This window comes from Anopheles funestus, chromosome 3RL, assembly GCF_943734845.2.
Source record: "Anopheles funestus chromosome 3RL, idAnoFuneDA-416_04, whole genome shotgun sequence".
Classification (NCBI taxonomy): Eukaryota; Metazoa; Arthropoda; class Insecta; order Diptera; family Culicidae; genus Anopheles; species Anopheles funestus.
In genome coordinates, this window is record NC_064599.1 from 77,534,382 (window position 1) to 77,561,210 (window position 26,829).

Genomic DNA, 26,829 nt, shown 5'->3' on the forward strand with positions numbered 1-26,829 from the left:
TTGTTTTTTTTTCTTTTGCTGTTGCTCAATAATGATTACTCCGCCTACACACACACACATTGGATTTTGTTTTTCCCTTGTTTGCTTTTTTGACTACCTTAATATGTTATAAATCCCTTGTATAAGTTGAATATAGTTATTTTTGTTACCTCTCTCATTACGGCCCATACATTCAGCGTCTGCGTTTTTTAGTTTTTTTTTGTGTGTTTGGTCACTGTGTTGTGTGTTGGTTTCATTTGTCACGTTTCTTCATTCGATGTGTGCTTCTTTTCTATGTTTCGCGCGCTTCCATATCGTTTATTACATTCGTTTCTTCCCCTCCACTATGTTATGTTTGGTCATTCTCACTCGTGTTTCAACTTTAGCAGACAAAAAGGGATAAAGACCTCAAGGATGGGGATTTTTTTTCTCTTAGTCGCTCACCCAATTACATGCACAGTAAAATTCACGTGAAAGAATTCCTTCCAATGGAGAGTGTGAAGAAATGTGTACTATACGTATGTAGAACGGCTATTGAAAAGCGAAACCCCCGATCGACTTGTGCTTCGGTTGTAATTACAGCTAAAACATTCAGCAAACCTCGTTCCTTACTAACCATTTGTGGTAAACGTCGCTGCCACAAAAGGGAACCAGCCGCCCATGGATTTAAAACAACATCTGCATAAACCTATATGTGTATGTGAGTTTTCTAGATTGTTTGTTGCTGTTGTTTTTTGGAGAAACCTTTCTCAGTTGCGCTTGTGGTTTTGTGTTTGCTTAATAAATAAAACAATACAAACGAAATAAAAAAAAACCACACACACTTGTGTACATCCTAATGTATTGGGCGTCCCTTTGTTACACCGCTATGCATCAACTATGCGGCAAGTTGTGTATATGTTCGTAGAGTGTTAGTTTTTGTGTTCCATGTCTTGCATTCTTCTGTTGATCTTATCGAGATGATCCCGTTTGCTGAGAATGTAGCAATTTGGGGGGTGATCGACGCCATTTTATCGGTAATCATTTATAATAAAGTACTTTTCATATTATTTGTTTATGCCTTACATTCTAATTCCCGGTCTCAAGTTTCATCTTATTGGTGGCACATTGACCCCCTTTCTAATATGTCTGGTTTGTTTGATGGATGCGGTACTAGCGCGAGTACCTGCTGTGTGACTCCATCGTACACCGTACACCACTTGACATTCTATTTCCACTATCTGGAAACAAATATCTAACCTTTTATGTTTATAGAATCATTCATCATTCTTGTTTTGTTCTCTTTCTCTTGGCTTGGATAAAGTTAAATAAGGAAGCCACACAATCCCAACCCAAACGAGCAACTCTTGACTAACACCATCTTGCATCATGATCACACACTACAAATTAGCCTTTTATTAAAATCCTTCAATGCGCGTCCTTCACGCCACCACACGGTGTCGCGTCCCTTTCTTTGTGATAAATAGTTTTGTTTTTCTACATGTGATATTTCTGTGTTCCTCGTTTTTGCCAACTCGTTTAAACCTATCAGCTTGAAAGATGATCTTTCAATGAGAAAGCAAAATGGCTGCGCAAAGTATACACTTATTAATAACTGAACGAATGTGGATGTCTGCTAATGCTAAGAGACTTGATTTGAGTGTGTTTGTAGTGTTGGAACATTGTTCAAACCCTACACTACACAGATGGGATGGTCCGAGCGGGTAAAGCTTGCTACACCATTTCCATTTAAATACACACACATACACACTCACGCACCAAACATACAATGGTGGACGCATGTCACGCCATGTTGTTACGGTTCAATTTGGTTCGCGCTATTTGATGTAGCTTCCCGTACCGGAGCATTTGCTGAAACCTTCATGCGATCGACACTACACAATGTGCTAAAGCACTGCAAAAGGAAACTTGGTTTTGATTAGCTACTGTCTTTTGCTACATCCTTCCTTCCGCTTTCGTGAAATAAGAATAATACGACTTGCCTGTCTGGGTTCTGTCGGTTATTGGTATTATGGTTCTGGGTGGGTTAATTCGCTCATGGTTGAACTCGATCGCAAAACGTGCAAACCAATACAAGAAAAAAAAAACAAATACAAATCGTTTCTTCTTACTATATAAGTATCATACGATTAAGTGTAGCAGCCCGATTTCTACTGCAGCTGCACCTGCACACATCTGCACAGACTTCATCTGTAGTACATTCCATGCTGTAACTCGCTTCCCTTTTTGTTTTTTTAAAAAGGACATCATGTCACTCCCCTTACTATCTTTCTACTCCCTCTTCTTCATCTTGTGGCATCGTACTTTTGACACAATTTTCCATTAATAAAAGCCTCCTGCAATTCGAGAGGGGATTGATCTGATTCGTGACAATCATACCGTGTTCCTGTACAATTGTTACACGCTTTAAATATATTTCACCCTATGGTACATGCGGCTGACAACCGTATTCTGCTTTTCGGTTGGTTGTGTTTTGTTTTCTGTAAGAATCTACGTTCACATTCACTTCTTACATCATCTAATTCTTGATTTTGTTTAATGTTTGATGAATTTTTCGTTGGCGTAAATAGGTTGCTTATTCGATTTTTGTTTTGTTTATTCCCGGCGCACAACTTTCCCTTTTCCCGGTCATGCGACAATCCTTAAATGTAAATGTGTTGAACAGTTTGGTTTGATTGTGTTAAATCTTCTGAAGAATTCCCGGCACAATTAAACTGTTGTGCGCTGTCGTTTGAGGCAAACAAACGCGCTGCACGCTCTTTCCCGGACCACGTGTTTAGACACGTTACGCCGGTAACGAAAAGGATAAATATTTCATTTAAATCAAAACGATCGCATCTACTACTTTTAGGGAAAAAACGCGCCCAAAACAAAGCGCAACAGTGAAACAATTTTGAAACACTATTTACAACAGAATAAAGCTGATGGGTGTGTGGTGTTGTGAGAGAAGGGCTTAACTTGTAAGTAGTGAGAGCTTGTGCTAGTATTAAAAAGCAGTAGTTAACCTTATATGCAAACATTATTCACGTATTTTTGAGCTGTAAGCAATGTTTTTTCGTCAGGGCGCACAATAGAGGTTGTGATTTAAACTGAGGTACGGAGATCTCGTAGAGGACAAACACTGTGATCCGCCTGAGAAGTGGACGAAACGTCCAACGGAAAGACGGTTGGTGCTTTTGAGCAGTGTGAAACAGAAACTAGTTTTGTTTTTGATAATGGAGGACACATTTCGCTGACACAATCACTTTCGGTACGTACTAACGGCACACGGTAGTGGAAACTGCTCCGTTATACTGCAACATCTAGCCGTTCGACGTCAACTAAAAAAGATACCTAACCCCTATCGTTGTTCTGGCTTATTCTACTGCAAACGATGCGTAACATAAGTTGAAATAAGAAGCTTAGCACATTAAATTAGCCATTTGATTTGCAAAGTAAACGGTACAGGTTCGCTTACACGTTAAGACATAAAAATCCCTTGTAATTCAATTGTACTAAACTATTATAGACTACATACTTTACATACATTACTATCAGCACTAAGCTGTTTTTAGTGTTTGTAGCGGTGTGTTTTACCAGCAAAAAAAAAATGGAGCAACAAATCGTTCGATTTTAATTCTATATTATCAGGTCAAGACAAAATAACTAAACCACGATGGGTATTGAATTTGTTCTCATCATCCCACAGCTACACTCTGCTACTGGTACTGAGCTCTTAAGGAAGCAAAAAAAAGGTATGGTTTTATCGCAACCACTATAAAATAATAATATGATGTGTTTAAAAAATAAACGTTAACCTATACACTGTATTCCTACATGCATCGACATGGGTTGCATTTAAAAATTTTAACAATTCATCCGTCTGAGTTGCAATTCATAAATGACACTTTTCTTTGAGAAGTGATGCAATGATAAAACGCACGGTGTGTATCATTGTGTTGCCATACTAATTTCGTGATTCTGATCGTGTGCGTTAATCGCAAATACACAACTTTCTATGTAGGGCAAGCGTTGGGGTTGGGGTGGGGGAGATAAAGCACGATTCACTTTTTAAGAATAATGGTCCAAAAATTAAAGCATCAGTGGGCGGCATTACACCAATAAACGGGCGAGATCTGGATATAAAATAGTACTTGAATTGGATTAACCATCTTGCACATCTTGCAGCTGCTGCTGCTGCGACTCCTGCTGCTATTGCTAATGCTGGTGCGACGTTTCTCCCATCAACACCTGCTTCCATTGCAGCAGAAGCGAGTAAGGGTGCGCATTTTGGGAAGCTAGAATGTTGTTCGTTTTTGTGTTTTTTGATTTGTTTTCCATCTCCTGCACGCCTTCTCAGACACGTGGCCGTGGTGCCGCCTGTGTCTCGTCGTCCTGTGTAAACTGTTGCTGCTGATTTAAGCAAAGTACATAACCTTTTTGGTATCGGCATGTACGGTAATGGCACGTGCCATCGCACCCGGTGTTCTGTCCTCGGAGCAACCGCTCTGGTGAGATCCTTCGCCAGAATCGTGCTCCTTCTCGACCAAGTGGTATCTAAAAGGGCGATAAATATGGATCAGTTGTAATTGCATTCTTTGTACGTAAGACAATTAAGGAAAGATAAAAGTTCCCATTCATTCGTTCAATTTGCGAGTGTTCTTTTTGGGACGTTTTGGACCATGACACGATTTCGATTTGAATGCAAATTATGCAAACTTAAACTGAACTTTAAAGAGTGCAATGCTATCGACGAATGAACGGAAGACCCATATTCTCCTTTTCAATCCGAGCGATGCTCTGTGACCGTCAGGTTACTTACCTCGCCCTAAATGCAACCAGATGTGCGTAGTAGGCAGGAGCTGGAATGGAAACGGATCGAGTACACCGCACGTACGTGTGACACAGTTGGTACGTTAGGCACTGCAGCTCATCCGATTCGAAGTGATTGTCGTCCCAGAGTACATGGTAATGGGACGGACGACTCGTACCCTGTAACCGATAAAGAAGAGTAAACAATTAACATCGCCCCTAATTCTCTCGACACGACTCGAGCTATGCTGCGTGGTACAGTACCTGAATACCCTGGTGACTGCACAGGTAAAAATCGAACTCGGTCGGATGGGTGATGCCCACATCGACGGTCGTACCGGCTGGAATGTTGCCCGATTTACCACTCTGCTCCTTCTTGTCCGCACAGAACAACCGTGTGTGGTGACGTTTCTGCACCACGATGAACGTGATGCCTGGTTTGTAGTCTGCCTCTAGCTTTATGCACGCCTCCCGAATAGCGGTCAGCTCGTGCTGTAGTACGTGCGGGAACTGACCCTCCGATACACCGTCCCGGTACAGTATGATGCGGTGCGGCTTGAAACCGCCGGTCGATTTGTAGAACATGATTAGCAGCTCGCGCACCATACTGCTCAGCTCCTGAATAATTTCCTGCCGGTGCTGCTGTACGCGCACCGTCGCTGCGTACCGCGACGGATGCGCATCCATCGAACCGACCACGGCCGCTATTGAGGGCTTTTTGTTATCACCGGCCGGTGGATGTGTTACATCGGCGCCAAGGAAAATAACAGGCTCGTCGAATACCTTCAATAGACAATTGATATCGATGATTACAGCTGAACCCACAATGAAGGGCAAAGGAATAGCTCCCAAAACGGGAAGTAGCACCCACCTTTGGTCTGATCGATGGCACCAGGATCGAGTTGATTCCGCCCAGCTTCACGTTGATCTTCAAGCAGAGATTGGACAGTGTCTGCGGTGACGTCTTGTTGACGTTTTTAGCCTGAACACATTGCGTCGCCATACCGAGAACCGTGTCACCGACTCGCTTCACTTCCGCTGTAAATGAAAACCATCATCCAAACGAAACGAATGCATTGTTAGTCAATTTGTTGTCTTGTTTCCCCCATTGCAAACTTACCGTAAACGGGCGTTTTGCCGGGCAGTACCACGACGACAAGCTGCAGGTGACTGAACGTGCTCTTCAGATATCTGAACATCGGCTCGACCTGATCCGGACCGGTGGCGTACTTGCAGAAGCACGGCTGACCAATGATCGGCATACCGGCATCGTTGGAAATCTTCTGCAGCTGCTGGGTAAAGTTCCGTAGTGCATCCTCCCGTACGGTGCGCTGCGGTGCGAAGCAGGCGATAGCCCACACGCGTATCTCGACGCCAGTAAAAAATTGTTTGCCTCGCATATCCCAAACCCCTTGGTTTGGTAATGCTAAGCTCACCTTATTCTGTGGACCGGAGAGTAACTTTTTCACTTATTTTAATATGCCTATTACGGGGCGTGATGTATGGCCGATGGCCGCTGCCGAGGCACTCATTGTGTTGGGTGTGTGTGTTTATGCTTTGGGCGATTTCTTACTACGACTGCGGGTCTTTAGCGAGAAACACTTAACCAAACCGTTGGTCGATGTATTATTCAATAGAAACTAGCAAAAGCTTGCGTTACAAATGAATCTTACAACAGTATATTACATTCACTGTACACTCCTCCAATAGCAAAAACGGATTTCTAGACATTTTTGTAAAGAGTCACAATCGTAATAACAAACTACCCATCAACACGACGACACGAAACACGTGTCCTCATGAGCTGTTTATGTCGCACTACTCTGATAACTTACTTGTCCGCTCATGCTGGAAACGCGTCCACCATACTGTAGCTTCGGCGGTGGAAGCACACGTCCACGCACCTCCATCATGTTGTTCGAGATGGTTAAACCGAACTCCTGCACATAAGCGTCATTGTTGAAATCGGCCCGTCGTACCAGATTATTAATTTCACGCTCACTGTAAATTGAGGGAAAGCATTAGACGAAGATCATCTTCAACCGCGCGAGCCGTCACTTACCGATCCGGTGCCGAACGGGCAGTTGCCTTGATCATGGTAGACGTTTGCATATCCGTCAGCTTCTTGATGCAGCGCTGACCAGCGACAATGTTACATACCTCCAGCGGAAGGTAAGTGTGTTTGTGCTCCTGGCCCACCTGCAGGCAGGGCAGATGCGGATAGCGCAGCTTCATCTTATACTTATCGAGGAAGTATTTCGCCACCGTACACTCCACCGTTTGGCCGTTCTCTAGCTGCAACGGGAACCTGGAAGAGTTTGGAAGAAAGCACAATTTAATTCACGAGAAGCAAATAGAAACACACATCATCTTTTTGAAGGCAAACTTACGATTGCATTTGTGCGGGTCTTCGAGTCACATTGCAGACGCGATACTTTCGTCGCATCGTACCACAGTGGGTAATTTCGATCTTGAGCCCCTTGATTTCCTTCGTGAACTTGACGCGCTGCGAATCGGTTAACGGTTTGCGCTGCTCGTTAATGTCTCTAATGTCCAGCACTTCGCACATGAACTCGATCACCGGTTGCGCTTTGTAGAAGGCGGTAGCCGACACTGCAAGAAAGTGAATGACATTTTGGAAATTAGTAGCAAGAATTTCTCAAAGAGCAGTCAAACGATTGACTCGAAATTTTCAGTTTCATTCGACTCAATTTACTTGAGAGCTCTCTTGATAGAATGACCTTTCGATTCTATTCTTACCGTCAATGTTAAGCATCATTTTCCACTGCGATGGTCTGACGCTCTGATGGAAACCAAACCACACCTCACGGCCTCCACCCAGCGGGTGATAATACCTACAAACAAAATGGAAATTATTAGAACAAATCGATTCTTCTTTCCTTCTTACTACTTCTACATACCCATCCGGAGAGCTGAAGAAACTTCTTCCGACCGGTGTGTACGTCATGCTCGGCAGATGGCGCATCACCACATCCAGCGCCAGTATTGCATCGTACGGTATCTGTCGGGTGCGACCCTCGAGCGCTTCCTCCAGATTGAACAGTGATACCTGCGCCACCCACTTGATCGTGACACGAAACACACGATCCTTGCCTTCGCCGGGCAACGTTACCTCCAGCTCGACCCGATCATTACCGATCGGTAACAGATCGCGCGTGTACAGATTGTTGCGCCCGTCAAACACCGGCTTCAGTGCGCCAAACATCTTGCTGTACGCGTGCACCATCGTTTCGATGATTTCGCGGTTCACCTTCCGGGGACATTTGTCCGGCTGGATGTTGATGTCGTAGTGATGCACATAGCCGCGCGGCATCGTTATCTGGAAGTGGTTCGCCCGCAGCACGATCGGTCGGCCTTCGCGGCCCAAATTTGGACGGCGCGGACATGTGAACACCGGCAGGTCTGGTGGGGCCGGTGGTGTGGCCGGTACGACACCGAGTGCCTGTGCACCTTGCGTTCCGGTCGTCGTCGCCACCGTTGTCGGGTTGACCGTCGCACCTGCCGGCGGTGCTGTACACGATGAACGATCCGATGATCGAGTAAAGGTATAGAGATGGCGCATTTTTGTGTGTGTGAATATTTTATAGAATTCCACAATCAACAAGTTTAGAATTTTTGTTGTGAAACAAATATTTTTAAAATTAAAACAATCAAAATCAGATAATTTGGTGAAATACAATTGTTTGTTGATTGTGTATTTTTAATATTTATAAGACGACGATCGATGTGAGGCAATGAAAAGAAGGAAAAATAAAAAAAGAAAAATTGCATTAAAATGGCGTGATCGCATAAGACATCTACAGCAAATGTGAGACATGATGGATGTGTTTTCTTCACGATTCACAGTGATCATAGAAGAAACAGATGGAACAATCTTTCTTCCTAACAGTTGGATCCTTCCTTGGAAGTTGACGAGGTTCCTTCCATGTGTTGATGAGGAAAAGATGAATGTTTTCCTTTCGTTATAAAATTATTCCCTAAACCTAACAGTTTGCATTTACGTCAATCAACCTGAAACTATTTACACAGAGAATATATATGAAAAGAAACTGGAATTATATAGCAATAATAATCTGCTAATGGTCTTGTTCTCCACTTCTAAGCGTCCTGTTACTACCCTAAGAGGTGTTCTGTTTGATTGATTCAAAATTGCGTCCAATTTTTTCGATTTTGATTTTTTAAATTTAATTTTTAGAATTTATTTTTTTAATCACAACCTCCTAGCTGTAACGATGTTTCGTGGAACGAATAAAACAATAAATTGCAAATAATGCTTGTCAGAACATATAATTCCATTGTGTGTGTGTGGGAAAAATACAAATAGACACACGTTTGTGCATTAAAATCCCGCAACGATTCCATTTATGCTTGCCGTTTTTCTTATGTTATGCCTGATAGGATGCTTCTATTTTTAATATAAATTAAACATAAATATGTACAAAAACAGGCTCCCTTAAAAACAGTTCTGATCTTATCGTAAAACGTTAATTGAATGAGAGTTAAATTTATGAAAATTTTATATTAAAGCTGTTAGTTACAAACAGATAAGTACATGAAAGTTAGGAAATATTTACACGATAACATGGATCATCACGGATGCGCGACATGACGTTGAGTGCAAAATGAGCAACATAGAGACAAATGTATCAAATAAAGCATAACACATTCGCGCCATTTATGTAAAAACTTTGTGCATAAAGTGTTGACATTTTCGTAAGATTTGTTTACAGTAACAAAAGATTCGTAAATTGTAATCATTTTGATCAAGAAAAAAGTCTAATTTATTCCCTTTTTATTGCGAAACTATTTAAAATCCAACTTTAGCATTTGCTCTCATTCTTTAAGTGAAGAAAAACGTAAGCTAAAAAGGCAATCGTCGAGACTCGAAAAAAAAACCATGACACAGCGGGAAACGTAAAAGTAACAAAAACAAAAATTTGTGAGCAAAACATCCTGCTTCGAATTCTTCGAGGACTAAACAAATCGAGATTCAGAACCAACATTCTTATTGTGTTTTTTCGGTGTTTTGGTAAAAGCGGTTTCGTTCTGCTTTTATTTAAGGCACATTGTGGTGTTTTTTGTAGAAATTTAGCAAACAATTTTGATGATGAATTTTGTTTGTTTTCGAATATAAATATTCATAAATTAGAGACTTATCGTTGCGGTCCCGTATAATTGCCTACTAAGCGAGAGTCTTTGATGGAATTGTTTTCCATAGTGATCGTACTGTTCCAATCGGGATTTTTTTCTTCTCTTCTAGCTTCTGATCTAAAGGCCGGCCTTTTGCGGGATTTTCTTTTTACATATATGCTCTCTCGTCGTTGTTCTACACTTTTGATGGTAATTTATGAATAATAGATTCGAAAAGGTATCGAAACAAGAAGTAAGCAGGTATTTTACGTGAGAGTGTATCGAAGCTGGTCTGCGACTGAGACGGACTTGGAGGCCTTGGCGGCGAAGAAGTCCATGGTGATTCTAAAAATAAAGAGAAGAAAAAAAGAACAAAAACGATATTTTCTTTGCACATTTTAATTTGTTGTTTGCCATACCAAAAACAAAAAAAGAAAACGGGAAACACACGGGGGTGGAAATTTTGTTTCATTTTGTAAAAAAGAAAAACAATATGGGGATATGTAAAAAGGAAGCAAAAAATAGCAATAAGAAGGAACATAGAGCTATATAAGAGGGTCATTTTTACAAAGAGTCAGGGAAAACTAACTATTCATTTGGTGGGAAAATTGGGAAAGAGAGTTATAAAGAATATGTTGACATGGGAATGCTACAGAAACAGAACAGATTAACTTTTTTTCTGTAAAGAATGCTACACATTTTCCGTATCGATGCACCGATTGATAACCGTCACAGCACCTGAAAACGACTGTCATAAAATGGTTTTTGTCAACTATGCCAATTATAGTGTTTACTTCCGAACAATTATATTCAAATCCATTTATTCAATTGATGCTGGGGTCTATCATATTTTAGGTTAGAATACTTAATTTTTTAAACAGTATCTGACATACAGTCGAGCAAATATCGAACTTTTGAAACTATCCGGGGTAAACCCTACAAGAAAAATGATTTATTTTCAAGGAAAACAATCTAAAATCAAATTCAAAGCTAACTTGGCTTTCTAGTTCTAGTCACAGGTATGATAGACCCCAACAGTCATTGATTTAAAAGACGTCATTCGAAAACCGTGAGTCAGAGGCTGTTCTATTCGCTCGCTAGGCGATTGATTATTCATCCGTACCGATTTTGCATGGATGCAGTTGACGATGCATCATCCCACCGCCCCTTCGACCCCACCACCCAGTGGTCGGTTACATGAATCATTTACAATGCAAGAAGGAGCAAATCGAATGCGTGAAATATTTAAATGTTAGGAATAAGAATTTTAAAGCCGTTGAAGCGCCACTGTTAAAATCTGCATAACATAAAGCTAGTTCGAACGATGCGCACGAGATAAGCTGATGGAAAGGAGCAATGTTTTTTTCTTCTTTCTTGTGTGTGTCGGTTTTAGGTATGTTGTTGATTAGTGTTGTTCGTGATAAACCCCGACCCTGGAGTATTCTTTCTGCAGCGTCATGCACACAGAGAGACGGACACTACACATCGCGACAGATTAGATGTATTTACACAACGAAGACATACATTTGTATATATGCAGACACAGAATTGATCAATAAATGCTCGTTGCTGTGTACAGGGAAAGCATAAATCACAACGATGAAAAGATAGAAAAAAAACCACGGCAATGTTATGCGTGGATGAACAGTAGAAAGCTGTGAATCGGAGAGAAAAAACAAGTGCTTTGCCAACTCAAATTCTCCCCTTTTTAAACCTTCCCTCCCACTTCATAATACGTCAAGCACGTGGAGCAGCAGATGCGACTCCTAAGGGCGACCTTCGCAAATTTAACTACGGCTTAATTTTGATTTATTTTCCAACGAAACGATCGTGGTGTGACGGGGAAATGATCATGATCATATGCGCCAGATACGAGCGGAATTTCAACAAAGCAGTCAGTGTGGTAGTGTCCCTTTTTTCCCTTCCTAACGGCGACTTTCTGCTGCAATACTAAACGCACAGACATTCCACAGCAGCATAAAAACACATTTCTAATGTTCAGAGAGCGAGCGAGAAGGAAAAGCTCAGCGAGCGAGAGCAAACTGTTCAGATGTCGATGACCCACAAACTCCACCGTGTGTACCCGAATGTTGTTTTAACCCCACACACAACAAAAAATCCTTCGACGTTCTACGAGCAAGATAGCACATAAGTCGAAATGTAGTTGTGTGAGCGACAGAGCGAGAGAGAATGAATCACTAGAAATACGCAAAATGTTATGAAAACAAAGAACTATTCATTTGCTTCTCTTTCGTCAACATATCAAACGAGCGAGAGAAAGATAACGAATCACACGAGAGATAACCGTGCGGAAAACGGGCAGAAATAACATCGCCTACCAAACAAAACATCGCCTGTGGGGAATATGTTGATTGTTTCCTCTTTTTTCTTTTCTTTTCTTATTTTGACACCAGTTTCCAAACGACCTAAAGGGGGCCACAACACAAATCAACAAATGTGTTCGATGGAGGTGTTTTTTTTTTGTTTTGTTTTAATGTTCGTTTTGTTTGCGGAATGTTTTGGGGTCTGATCGACGCCAGGGAAGGTTGACGTGGTAGACACCCAAAAATTAGGTTACAACGCAACAACAATTTGTGGTGCGTGAATTGCAAGACGATTTTCCATTGTCGCGCGCGGGCATTAGAACCGCCGGGCGACTTTTTTGCGGGTGTGTCTGTGTTTGGGTAAACAAAGGCGTCTGGGCCGATTTGGTATTGGGCAGTTTTCCTGCGAGGGCCATCCTTGCCCTAAGAATGAAAAATGAGTGCGAGTTGACAATTGTTTTTGTAAGTTTGTTATGTTTTTATTTTCTATCAAATTAATGATGATGGAGCTATTTTCATTGGTAAGCAATCTTGTGTTTGACATTTTTGGAGAAAATTTTTACAATTTAATTTATCACATTATGACTTTGTATAAGCCGTCAAATTCGAACGTAGTGGCACACGATTCAACCGTACTGGCACGCTTTCGAAGGTGATGGCACGCGATTCGAAGCAGGCGGCATGCGGTTCAAGACAGATGGCACACGATATCCGAACGTAGCTGGAAACAATTGTAAGTCGTATATCCGCGAACTAATATCTGTTCAACTTCCTTAAACTAAACTTCCTTATGACTAAAAGTGGAGATCCAAAATACTTGACCACTATCTGTCATTCTTCAAATCCCATAGCGGATCTTTCTGTCAAAAACGACTAAAGGAGTTTCAGTTTTATGCAAAATCGACTTAGCAATCAGTAGTGGAATTATTTCATTACAATAAATATATGACACTAGCTTCGATCTTTTCTACAGATACTTTAAGTTGACAAATACCCTTTTTTGGAAAACGATCCGTATATGTTATTACCTGGATTGATTGTTGGAGAATGTTCACTCAAAGAGCATACCATTTTCATTAAATTGATTAAATTCAAATTATAAACTACAGGCCATAGTTTCAAGCTTATCTCTGGTCTTTTTTATCTGAGCAGATGCTGTACATTCCATATCAGGCCAAAGTTTCTTGAATGTTTCGTTTTTGGCACCGTGCAGCCAAAACAAAAATGATGTTGAGATACTTTCTTCCTCACATTAACACCTAAACATATCCGATCAGTCATTTGGATTTGATTGAAGGTGAAATTAGTCTCTTGTTCATCATTAATCTCTTATTTGAGGACCTTTATTCAGTTGTGTTCCATGTTCAAAATTAATTAGAACGATCATGACGATCAAACAATACATAGCTTCATGTTATATTCGTCATTAAGGTTTCAAAGGTTCCTGGTGGAATTTGGTTCTGGCTCTGCCTTGTTGAAGACCTTCAATGTAACCATGTTGTATCGAGCAACTTCCACACATGAAGGCAATATTTTGTTAGATGTCATCATCATATGAGAAACAGTACGAACATGCTATCGTCTCATTAAATTTCATCATTCGTTATGCTGTCGGCTATGAGCAACCACATAATTTCACCACCATGCTGTATGCCTCTTTCATAACATTTAATTTCCTTATCAAACACTGCAATTGCTGTTTACAAATCAAAATAATAAGTGTAACAAAAATGCTATTCCATCATCGTTTTGGCGGTTTTATGCGATTGACCAAAACCATCCCCCCTTGGGTTGTTGACATTTGCCAAAGAATTTGCAGGCAGTAAGGCACTATCTCCATCTTTTTTAACCTTCCAAAACGTCCATTTCCACCGCCTGCGCTAATCCAATCAACATGAACGTATGCGGAAGGGGAAAATCGTCGCTTTCGCTGAAGTCGGCCGACAGCAGCATACACCAAAAAAAAAAATGTTACTCGTTCTATGTTGTGTGCTTTGTGTCAAAGCGGCGCCATCATTCGATGTGCGTATCCGTAAATTGTGATTGTGGTGTGGTGTGACGTGGTGTGAGTGTGTCGGTGTACCGTTGTACACACGACGTTCGATGTTTTGCGATGTACTGAAACAATTCCATCTCTCTAGGGCTTTACCCTTCTCACTCACTCTCTTTTCATACATAGCAGTCGCTCACACACGCGCTCGCACACCGTCTCGCTATACGCAAATGATTGCCACTACTACACCGACACAGCACCATTCCAGCGGTTTGCACACATTTCGACGTTCGAATGCCTTTCAACAACAAAAACGCACACACAGAAACAACGAATTCTCTATGCACACACCATAGGGCAGGTGACACCACATTTCATCGTGGTGATTCCAAGCGCATGTTACGACAAAGAGACGACATATGCTGCCAAAACGCTACGTTTTTTTATTTCGATGTAAGCAACATTCTTTGCGTAAACTCTTCCCCTGATGCCACGACCTCATTCGGTGGGGTATTTTTTTTTTGTTGAAACCGTTGCTCTGGTTTGTACCCAAGACGTATACGCATACACATTCGCATCATGGGTTCAAAACACACGCACGCATCTACACACACGCACGCACACATTCGCAAACAGCCACTTGCGCACAACAGACGATTTCTTCACGGCTCGGAAGCACAAGTCCGCACATGCACGCACTTACACTATGAAAAACCCAACTCTAATCCCGTCTAATATGTGTGAAAAAAGGGACCATTCCTCACCAACAGTTGCATGCATAGATACGTCATATTGCTACCAGCCACAGTTTCACAAATTGCATATTTTCCGGTAATTGACTTTTTTTGGTTTTCCTTTCCTTATTATCCGCTACCATTCCTTGCTTCGTTGGAAAATAAGGCTTACGAGAAGGGGATGATGGAAAGAATCTTCTACACACAATTAGCCCACCGCAACCACCACCACTACCACTACTAACGGCACACTACTGCACCAACACCACTACACCGCTTTTGCTTATTCTGCTGCTACTGGCTGCTTCTCTGGGAAGATGATGATGATGAATCTGATTGCACGATTGCTGAAATGCATGTTGTCCCCCGTAACGCATTTTACTTACGTTGGCCTACTGGATACATTTTGGATGCACGTTGCTTTTACTGCCCGTTTCTGCCTGCCTGGCAACGTCGTGGGGACAACCTTATTTCACTCAATTACGGGGGCCACGGCACACACTGGTCTTTCTTTTTTTTCCCGTTCGATCTCGCTCCACACTCACACACACTGCCGCCCTACAGCTCAGCGACACACAACTGTTCTCCCCACGGGCCCAGAGCACGACCCCGAAAAAAAAACGCACACCACACTTGGTCACCGACTTGTGCAAACTTCCTGCCCGTACCCCAGACCGATGTGGGACGGTTATTTTTCACAAATTTATCACACTATCCGCAAACAGCGCGCGTTTCGTTGGGAAACTCGAAGAAGAAAAAGAATGATGCATCCGCCACAACTTTTCTCTTTCCGCACAAACACCTTAAAGCACCCAACTCCCGAGCGGGCATGTTGTAAACGCGTGCCCCGAACATTGCCGAACATGTTCGAACTTCGAACATGCACTTCGAAACCGCTTTCGTTCGGCACTGAACTGCACTTGAATCGGTCGTTTGTCCGTAGTGTATTAATTAGTTAACTTAAACATTTAGTACTTCGTTTTGGAGATTTTCAAAAAGTTATGAGATAAATTCCACTACTTCCAAACATTGTAAACAACTTTTCAAAGACCACAACGAACATATTGAACGTGTTTCGAACATCGTGTTTGAATCAACGATTCATATTTCGAACATAAGTTTCGCCCTGACATTCGCCGCCTATCAAGCGAAACATCACTGTCAAGAGAAGAACGTCAACCTTTGCACAACTAATTGTTATGAAACTGAAACCGCATTAAGGAAAACATTAGCATCGGCTTAATCAACATTAAAATCCCGGCAACATGTCCATCAAAGTCGGCGGAGCATTTCGGCGCTCGGGTGGCATTGTATCTGCCATCGGAAAACAGCTCAAACTGGTCAACCTGAAAGCGGTGCAACGTATCACGGTGTGCTTCGATCCGTTCGACGAGAATACCACCCCGACGAGGTAAGAGAGCCGATACCCGGTTGTTCCCGTTGTTCGAAACGCGTCAGGAAAATATGGTTGCAAATTGTTCCACTGCGCAAGCGTGTGTCACGCCGCGAGTAACATGAAACAACGCACGATGATGTATTTTGAGAACGATAGCTGGGAAACCCATTTACGAACAGCATATCGTGTGGTTTTGCTATAAATTTTCCGTGCGTTTGCTGGTGTCCATCGAAGGTTTTGGTTTTGTACGGTGCCAAGTGCAGTAAAGACAATCTTAAGCGTAGGTAATATTTACATCTCGTTAGATAGATTAGAAACCAAATCAGGAGATCGCGGTCGATGGTCGATTCGGAAATGTGTAGCATCCCTCGAGCAGAAGATAGTATTTATAGGGACCGTATAGGAGTGCTTGCCTTACCATTAAACGATTTGCCCATTATTACTCCGTTCAGTTGAATGTGTGTGGCCATATCCGAGTAGGACAGCGGGTGCAATTGCTGCGTTGATCCGGGAGTTAGTTCCCTTTCCGTGGACATTGCTTCACTTCAATCGTGCGCCGTCTGAAAGAGGAAAAACATAGACCACGTGTTAGAGAGAAACAGAAAGTAGATTGTTGTGAGGAGAACCAGCATAAAAACACGAACATCCAGAACGTTCGATACATGCAACGAAAATGAAAGAAAAAGGAATGTTTTAACTCCGCAGATTGTTTTTGTACTGTTTCATCAAACAGGGAGTTTGTGCATCATCTTTCGGCACCGAAAATATCACAAACCAACCCAACCTGTGTGCTGAAAACGGAGGTAGTCTGCGACCGAAGGCCACCCTCCATTGTCTTTCAGCTTATACCATCAGTACAAGGTACGTTGCAACAAAATGGAGCAAAACGGAAGTGTATCCATTACTAGTAATTGTCTAATTTTTCTTTTAGCGGAAGCAAAGCTGAAAAAGATTGAACTAAGCAGTGCCAATTTGTCCACACTTGAGCTGCTAAAACTCTGTAACAAGCACGTGAGCATTCTGGCACCGAAAGAAATAGCGACCAGCGTAGTGAAGACCAAATCGGAGAAAAAGGCCGGTGGTGGTGGTGCTGGTAAACGTCGATAGAAGGGGAACGCCGTGCACACCGGGAACAACCCTTTTCCGAGCGAAACATGTCGCACAAAAAGCTTAAGGGCGGCCATATGGCCATCATCGAGAACTGGTATCATCAGATACCGGCATTTACGGACGTGTTTACGGAGGAGAGTTTCTACATGTTTGCCGTCTGCTTTGTGCTGTCCACCATAGCCGTCGTGTTTGTGCTGTCCCGGTTTATCACGCTGAAGCCGGTCGATTAGTCATTTTTTTCGGTTGCAAAAGAATGTGTAACACAACAGAAGAAGAATGTAAGTTAATTCTAACAGATAAAGCTTAAAAAGTCTAAACCAAAAAATGAATCAGGCTTGAACGTGGCAATCTCTGGGGTAAAGCATATTTGAGAATTTTTGTTTTTTGCTTTAATGTAAATATGACAACAGCTCCACGGAAAGGAAAAGGAAATGGAACTAACAGTATCTTATCACAACACCATGTAGATTTAGGTTTAACATTAAAAAAACGTTTCCTTTCTGATAAGGATTACCTGCAGCAAACGGTGCACTCCCATCTCTCTACGACTGGGCGATATCGATTGAAGAATGTTCGTCAAACTTTCCATTTCTACCACAAATGTTTTGCACTGTTCAGTCGCACTTTTTCCCAAATCTACATCACTTAGGACTGCTAAAAGAAGTGTTTCAGGTCCCTTTTTTCCCAAATGGTTTCCCTCGTTACTTAACACACAAAACAAAAACTCACTTTGCCAAAATGGTTCTAATCGTAGGTTACTCGATAGGAGACGTGTTTTTTTCTCTTCTTTCTTTGCCCCGTTCACAACTCTTCACAGGTGTGTGTGTGCTTGCGTGTATGTTTGGGGTAATTTTTCACTTCACAGGTGTTAACTGCCTTTTTCACACGGTGTGAAATATTAAATGAATCCCTTTTTCGTAACCCTTCCTACCAAATGTTGCCCTTGCTTCCCGTTAACCTGGTACATCTTTCACAACACTCACTAGGGGTAGGAAAAAAAAATTCTCACACGAACCATAAATCCTCCCGCTTCATTCTTTCCCGATGGAAGGCTGGAACCAATGCCCGACTACTGCGATTGATTCACAGTGAAAAGCAAACCGTTGCTGGTGATGTTTTGTGGAATAGAAACGGATACTGCACTGTATGTTTTAGAGCACCAAATTTGGCAAACACACACACACGCACACTATCCGGTGCTATGGGGAGCAATAACAATAACACAATCCAGAGAATCAGTGTGTATTTGGGAAATGGCGTCTCAAGTTCAATGTCAAGCCAAACACACTTACATGCGCCGACTCTGTTGGGGGTTTGCCGTTTTCTTCTCAGAGCGCCGAACTGTTTTGACTAAAAGCATCCCCCCAAAAAGCAAAACCCCACCGCGTTTCTCACTATTACAATAGAAGGCAGTATGTTGAGTTGGTTTGTTCCAGCTGAATGGTGCTGAAGAAGGAAGAGTGCTGGCGGAGCACTGTAAAAGCATGAGCAAGAGAGCATTGTGAGTGGTGATGCGTGAGATGAGTGAAAAGTGGCGCTGTACTGTGAGAGAGAACATAACAGAGATTTGGCGAGCTGTTACTGTTTTCTGGAGTGCCTGTTGATGGTGAAGGGAGGAAGGGGAGGAAGGGGAGGAGGGAAGTGGGAGGGTTGAAATGCACTATAGAATCATTTTGGAGTTGGAAAACGATGCTCCAGAACCTTAAGTTCTTAAAAAGTTTGGTTAGAATAAAATAAATTTAAATTAAAATTTGCCTTGCGAAAGTACGCAGATGAATCGATAGATGACGCCACTGTAAACCGCAACATATTGGTTAAAATTGCTCTTAAAAGAGGTTTCCATACAAGTGAAGTATTTTTAAGTGGCAATATTCAATTCCTGAACTGTTTACTTTAGTTTATTCCATTCGTGGCCACTTTTAGCCGACGATGCAATAGTGTGAATTCATGGTTTAGTTCCCTTGACGTCATTATGCCGGAGAGCGACGGCAAAATCTCTAAACAATTTACACAACAATTTACTGTCAGTTTACTTAGTAAGTTAAATTTGATTTTGTATCAGTCTTTACAAAAGCACTCCCACATTACTACGTTTTGTTTGTAACAAATTCGTGCTGAATTTATATTTTAAAACATTAATTGCATTCGCTCTACGGCGTATGAGTGACGATGAGCGCGAGAGTAAAATGGAATGCACATTCTCCATCGAATGCACCAAATGAGCACGAATGCAGTTTTAACCCCCATCGCGAACTCATCACCGCTAAACCCTCCTTTCCCGTCACCAGGCAGAGGAATACAGAAATCGAATCGCGTTGAGCAATGACCGGGAATTGCAACTGGGAGCGCGCACACACACACACGGCACGATGAAGTCATGCCCGTCATGCTGTACTGAGCTCTCTCCCCATAGCCGAGACCCTGTCGATGTATTTTTCTGCAACGCAATAAATTTTACACGGCTCAAGCACCGCCATTAGCTCCATCACAAACACGACCAACTTTTTTGTTAAACCGGCCGGCATCCAGGGCGCGAACAAAACACTGCCAAATGTAGCTAACAAGTGTTGGAAATAAGCAATAGATAAAAGGTGTTGGAGCTTAAGTGTCAAACTGCATGTGAAAGCCTTTTTGGGAAATTTGCTTGCTTGGATGTCTGGTTTTGCTGTTCATGGTCACTGATGTGCATGAGGAGGAAGATTTCGCTTACATCCATTGAATTCCCCAATATATCCACATCTTAGTGTCATATATTTGAATGGCGTAGACACCCCAGCTGCTAAAGGAATTCGAATTATAAAAGACCTCTATTTTAAATCACTTTGAAGTAAAGGTAGATGCCACCAACAATTTTACCACTCCTATGCTCTATGAATGTCTATAGCCATTCCTATGACTATCCTTGAAGAGTTTTTGGACAGCTTTTGAATGTTTGCAACGGAAAATGAAAGTGCAAGAGATGATCAAAAAATGGTAAAACCTAGTAGTGCAACTTCGATACGAAAAAGCCGGATGGCCAGGGATATTCGAATACTGAGCGGACGACATTGCAGTCGTCTAATTTAAAGGACATGGGATCTTTGAAGTTCTTGGAAATACGAACTACATACGAATGCCAGTAGTTGATTGCGACAAATAACCACCTTTTTTTGGTAAGTTGAGAACTACTTTAAGACGATTGTTTGAGGTTCTCAAAAACATCCAGTAAGCTGTATCGTTTTTATGTCCACAGCTCAACTTCAACTTCAAGAACTCTTAGTATAATTCATGTTGAATGTAGTACACTAATCAAATTTTTAATTCTATCAAATGCTCTTATTTTTGATAAAATAAACCATAACTGAGAAAAGTCTTTTCGTTCGCAATTTGGTCCTTTGTCCCAAAAACAACAACAAAAGCTTGACCGATTACTCCATCACCAAAGCCAAGTTCAAGTTCTCCTTTGCAAGCACCATCAGTATGAAGTAATCCTTTAACCTTTTACCCACTTTTCACCCAGACGCCTGTGCTCCTGTCCCGAATATCTTGAATATCCTTGGAAGAAAATGCGGACAACCGTTCGCTCTCTCGTTCTCACGTTCTCGCTCTCTCATTCTGCCAACCAGTTGTGGTTTTTCCTTTCACACGTTTGCCATCATCAAGCGCAAGCAGGACACGCGCACCAACCGCCGTGAGTAGGTGAAAGTGATAGGATTGCCCTTGGGAAAATGCGAACACCCGATCGCCATTTGCCATTTTCCATGGGATGTAATAAAAACAACAGCAACACCAAAAAATAGGTAAACATTGTTTGTTTTAGTAGTGTGGGTGAGTTTTTCTCCATGCTGGTGTTTGCCCCTGTTTCAGCGACAGAGTGGGAAGTTGCAAATTTGCTCTTTAATATCAAGGAAGGACAGCCATCTGAATAATTCATTTCGAGGATGGTAACGCGTGTTGCTAAGAAAGTGCTTAGAGTGGTAAATTTATAGCATTAATGTTTCATATTTTATAGCTCCACCGCTTAGTTCTTCCCTGCTATTGGCGTACCATACTTAATGTCTGACGTCTGAAAAGGAAATCTTTTGCATTCATTTATACTTCTTCAGGCGATATTTATTTGAACAAAAAAAAAGCATCCAAATTACCGGAGTACGCTTGGCAAAGATTACATTCCAACTGATCCAGCATCCGGTGAAAGGGACGGCACAGTGCCACACCTGGAATACGGAACCATTATGCACCGTACCTTTCATCTGCACAAGACGCACACCACCAACGCGGTCACAGTTTCCTGTGCCCCAAAAGCATTAAACGGCCGCCTGGCCAGTCTGGTGCCTTGGACCAGAGTATGGAGCAAGCGTGTGGCGACTGCCGAAATACGTAAAGGTTATTATTTCGGTGTTTTTTCTTTCTTTGCGGTCCCAATGTTTTATACGCCAGTCTCCACGCATTCATCTCGAGCCCAATCATTGTCCCGGGCGCTTCGGAACGTATCGGTTTCATTTGGCAAATTTGGATTCCTTTTTCTCTCTTTCTCTCTCTTTCTCCCTCTTTCGCATATTAACAAACTGTGTCATGATCGTACTGTATGCTGGGACTTTCGATGGACAGCGTCCTGTACACAGTGGTTGACAAAATTGTGTGCTTTACCTTCAAAAGAAAAATTGACTAACATAATTACCAAATTTGTATTTTTCAGTTTCTAGTCACACCAAGGATTTGCTTAAAAAACAGTAATAATTGATGAAAAAGAAATTACAATCCACTAAATACTAGTGTCTTTGATTTGAAGGAAGAAACCGATTTGAAACATATTTTGTTAACACTAGAAGACAATTTTGTTTAATTCTCTTTCGTATCTTCTAGTTTTATTTAGTATTTTTCATTAATTTCATAAAGTTGAGTTATAAACATTCTTCCTCATATTGAAGCTGCAAATTTAAAAGGGCCCAGAGGACACAGTGCCAAACCAATTCATTACGGACCTTTGTTGCTGTTGTATCTTTTCATACGGTGAAGATCCATTCCTGTCTTTTTTTTTGCCTTCGCTCAGTCAGTTCTTGTCTTGAGTTCTGTTGTTTTTTTTTCTTGGTTTCTATTTTGGTGAGGATGTAAACTGGTTTTGCTTTTTTTTTTGGTTTTCGTTGTTTCTCTCTGCTGATTTTACTTGGTTGTGGTTACTACCGGCGTCCGGAGGAGTCGTTTTTGTGTGTGCGTCTGTGGTAGACCTTTTCTCTCGATGTTGGCCCCATTGGAGCCCAGCTCGGTTCTTTTTTTTTCGTTTGTGTTTCTTTACACTGGTACACTGGACTGGACGAGAGCCAGAGCCCGAGGCCAAACACGAAAAATCTATCCATCCGTCTGGCCGTTCGCTCGTTCGTTCGTCTGGCCGGGTCTGTTGGTCAATTTTATTCGATCATTCTGCAACAACCTGAACGAATATTGGCGAAGTCGAAAAAAAATATCTGGGAATGGAGCGCACGTTACGATGGCCATCAAATCTGCTGACCAATGTATTTCTATCTCTCTCTCTCCCTTCCTCCTGGGGAGCTCTTTCGCTGTGTGTGTGTTCGCATAAAAAACCGCGGAACGCAATTTTTGTTTGCGCTACTCTTTCATACGCGAATTTGCCATTTTCGTCACGAAAAAGAAACCGGGCCAGCGAGAAAAGAGAAGAGAATGCACAAGCACACAAGCCGTTATCTCATCTGAGGGTGGAGGGTGGGGGATGAAATTGGTGTGGGGAGGAGGGTTCGCTTAAGCAACCCCAAAACCGAAACATGATCGTACATGATACAAGTAAGCTTGTAAGCCTTCCTTTGCGAATACGCGAATGAGTTGAAATCTTCAGGAATATGGCAACAACAAAAAACGAAATTTCATCACACCGTTCGGATCGATCGAGATCCAGATCGGATACGGATCGATCGTAGACGGTTCCGTCGAGAGGGCATTTTTCAACCACTTCCACCATCATGAATTATGCTGCTTTGTGTATGACTTTCAAAAGCCCATTTTCCCCCAAATGCCTTTTTCCCCGTTTCACCCTGTTCCTGACTTTGGTGGCTATTTTTAAGCACACCGTCCAAGCGGGGGGAAAACTGAAAAAGAGGTCATTATTAAACAGGAGCTATAATTAAAGTGGCGAAAAGGTTGCCGTTCTTTTCATACACAAAGTTTTCTCTTTCGACTCTTTTCTGTGGGTTAAAATTCGTTATCTTATCCAGGAAGTGGAAGATTTGATTGCCATAAATTCGTTGTAGTTTGAAAACGATTATTAGTAGAATATATAAAAAAATGCTTTCCATTTTGTAATGAAATGAATATTTCAAAATCCTAGATAAAAGCTATTTTTTCCAAAAAAAAAAATTAATCTTTGGATCGCTGTGCTTTTGGATGCAATGTCAGCAAATCAATATATAAGGTAGTTTAACTTTGAGAACACAAAAAATTACTCAAATTTCGATCTCCTTAGAGTATAACTTCCCCTTATAGGGTAAAGAAAAAGGGAAATTTCTATTCAAATTATTCAATTACACAATTGATTCAAATAAAAGTACAAAAACATATGTAGCCTGTGCTGTGGAATAAAACCATATTTGGTAATATTTCTTTCCCATATGTTTTTTTATCGTGTTGTAACAGATACTAAACCATCGCGGAACAACACCCACACCAGCTTAGAACATTTGACAACAAAAGTAGAAAACGTTTTCGCACGTTCTATTGCCAAGGTACAAGGTCGTGTAAATGGGCCAGCAAGGTCGGTGTCTGCATCGTTTTATGACGAAGTTTTCATAGAGAGAATGGCCAAAAGAGAAAGAGAGAGAGAGAGGGAGAGAGAGAGAACATTTTAAGACCACAAACAAAAAGAACAACAAAATAACAAGACAAATAGCTTCTGAACGTTCTTCTCCTTCGGATTTGTCGTCTCAACCGAAATGGCAAGCAAAGGCGAGCTACCCTTTATTGGAATTGAAAGCAGCCGGTTTGTGCCGTGCGAAGGGAAAACTTTTACAGCAAACAAACTTCCGATAACAGTTCCATCGATAACCGCCGATAAGCGCAACCACCAGGGGATTGTAAAGCGCGATGATAATGGAAAAACAAAGCAAGAAGTGTTACTTTAGTCTTGGTACGAGTTTATTTCAGTGTTTAACTTTATGTTGAAAATATTTAGATAAATAATATTCTTTATTTATTTTTTCTGTCCTCTAACGAAGCTTTCATATTAAACTTTTTTTTTATTCGAATGAGAATAAATAAATGAAACCTCTTGTTTGCTTCTGTTCGCCTTTAGAAGTCTTTTGTCTACTAAAAAACAGTGCTACTTATCAAGGTCACCTGAAACGTAAATCTACACCTACTTACCCTTTTTTGTGGTTGATTTTTTGCACGTCCGCAACAGCTAACCTGGACCTGACGTCGTGACGTCTACTAACATAAAGTGTTTCACACACGCACGCAAAAAACACTAAAAATTATCTTCCCCGATTTCTTCACACTTAGTGTATAAAGCTTTATCTTTAAATATTTATCTTCACACGGTGGTACTGAGAAAATATAATTTCAATATAATAATTTCCAATTTCCACTTTTTCACTATCCCCACAAACCCCCCAAAAAAGAGGGAAGCTGCACAGATGCTCACTTCACTACCGGGATCACGTTACATTTTCTTTTCTTGTAAAGTGTAGCACAACCACACAAAACACGCATTATCAATATTGCCAAGTACTGCACAAAACCTACGTTTACTTAGAAAGATTTACGGCTTTTCAATTTTGCTACACGACGAGCACCTTATCGGGAAAGGTATTTTTCGCACGATAAACACACCACTTCCATGGCACAGTGTAGTGACTCACCAACACCTGTACGCCCACACGTGAGAAGAATTTTCGCCTACGCACACACACACATACGCATACGCACCCTGTGTAGGTTAGGGAGGAAAAACAACACACCATCTTATTAACAATTGAAGGAACTTCTATGTTTTGCTATCGAATGTTCGGATTTCATATTAATTACTAGTTTGTTTGTTTTCTATCCGTGATTGCTAATTGTTGCACATTTCCCACGAACACCACGATAGCCCGGCATGGTTGGTGATTGCGTGTTTCTTTTGTGTGATACACGTGTGATAAGTTTTGAATTTTGTCTTCATATTTTTTCCCTCAAATAATTTGCATTCTGATTAGAAGCTTTATTTTTCGAGTGAAAAGTGTAGAACAAGAAGGAAGTAAAAAAATTTGTCAAAGCAAATAAAATGTTATTTAAGTGTGATGCTTTAATTAATTACATTTGTCTGTGTAATAATTTTTCATTAAATCTCCATTAAAAAGTCTAACATTAAACTCAATTAAACTGGAACATATCTGCATAAAGTGCAACGTAATCTTCCGAACAAAACTTTCTTTGGATTTCAACCAAACCCGGGCGTGAAATATATCCGTGGGGGCAACAAACTTGAAAGAACCTTCACAGGAAAAACCGACACGTTGAACGACAAACACACACGGAACGCACCGGTATTCGTGGACCGTCACCATCGGCGATGCACACATACGTGATGCAGACGCGCGAAATATGCACGCGTAATAAAAGCAGCAGAAAACAAATCTGCGAAACACCAAACCGAAACGCATACGGGAAGAACGCACACAAATAACACGCATCGGTCCCGGGACCGGCCGGGGTGGTTATTTTTTTGTTGTTGTTGGTTTGTTTGTTGTTTGCTTTATCTAGTTGCATACAGCATACAACACAAACGCACAATTTGCCACAGGAAAAGAAGGGTTTTTTTTTGCTGCGGTCTGGGATGGTAGAATTGCGCGCGACGTATGGCCTTCGAGGCACAAAACAATCGACACAAGCTTCGTACACACCGATAGGGTTGGCTGGCTGCTGCTGCCGCTGATGATGATGATGATGATGACGATGATGTTGGTGAGTGAGTGAGTACAAGCTGGAACGGTTGGCGTACGTGCGAAACGTAACGATGACGCAGTTTCGTACGAAGAATCGACCAAAATCCGCATCAACCCCAACAACACGCAAGAAAACACGCACCGGCAACGGCAACCGAACAGCGAATGAGATCGAGTAGGTCCCGAGCAGCCGTGGCCCATCCACAACACAAAAAAAGAGCGCTATAAGGTGTCGAACGGGGCGGGTGCGTAAAATGAGCATAATTCTCTCACAGTTTTCATCCCCCTTCCCGCACCGCTCCCCCCCACCCAGGGGCCAGGCGCAATAACAAATACAACAACAGCGACGCAATGCTCTTTCTTCTCTCCTTCACGCTGTTAAATCTGGGGACCCTTTTCCTTCGCGATCGCGATTGTTGCGTTGGAACGGTGCCGGATT

The 26,829-nt window shown here is 41.8% G+C and overlaps 3 protein-coding genes across 15 annotated transcripts; 2 read left to right on the top strand and 1 right to left on the bottom strand.

The window, feature by feature from the left end:
- Positions 1–26,548, bottom strand: LOC125768164 (protein argonaute-2). Of its 13 annotated transcripts, XM_049435481.1 has the most exons (15): positions 26,349–26,440; positions 25,326–25,393; positions 24,829–25,010; positions 16,787–16,928; positions 10,192–10,266; positions 7,692–8,301; positions 7,531–7,625; positions 7,161–7,383; positions 6,833–7,078; positions 6,606–6,771; positions 5,891–6,230; positions 5,642–5,808; positions 5,035–5,553; positions 4,781–4,950; positions 1–4,515 (listed from the first exon to the last, which is right to left on the bottom strand). In XM_049435481.1, the coding sequence occupies exons 4-15, from the start codon at positions 16,902–16,904 to the stop codon at positions 4,377–4,379; spliced, it is 2,868 nt and encodes a 955-aa protein (XP_049291438.1). In that variant the 5' UTR covers positions 16,905–16,928; positions 24,829–25,010; positions 25,326–25,393; positions 26,349–26,440; the 3' UTR covers positions 1–4,376. The 13 variants fall into 13 exon arrangements, with proteins under 13 accessions (XP_049291438.1, XP_049291441.1, XP_049291439.1 ...); XM_049435484.1 differs by lacking the exons at positions 25,326–25,393; positions 26,349–26,440 and adding an exon at positions 26,533–26,548; XM_049435482.1 differs by lacking the exons at positions 25,326–25,393; positions 26,349–26,440 and adding an exon at positions 26,447–26,536.
- On the top strand, positions 16,129–17,718 carry LOC125768189 (uncharacterized). The gene is made up of 3 exons (XM_049435527.1): positions 16,129–16,383; positions 17,102–17,229; positions 17,300–17,718. Exons 1-3 carry the CDS (start codon positions 16,238–16,240, stop codon positions 17,473–17,475), a joined length of 450 nt encoding a protein of 149 aa, XP_049291484.1. The 5' UTR covers positions 16,129–16,237; the 3' UTR covers positions 17,476–17,718.
- LOC125768190 (uncharacterized) lies at positions 17,523–17,718 on the top strand. The gene has a single exon (XM_049435528.1). The coding sequence runs from the start codon at positions 17,523–17,525 to the stop codon at positions 17,706–17,708; it is 186 nt and encodes a 61-aa protein (XP_049291485.1). The 3' UTR covers positions 17,709–17,718.
- Positions 26,549–26,829: the final 281 nt, after the last annotated feature.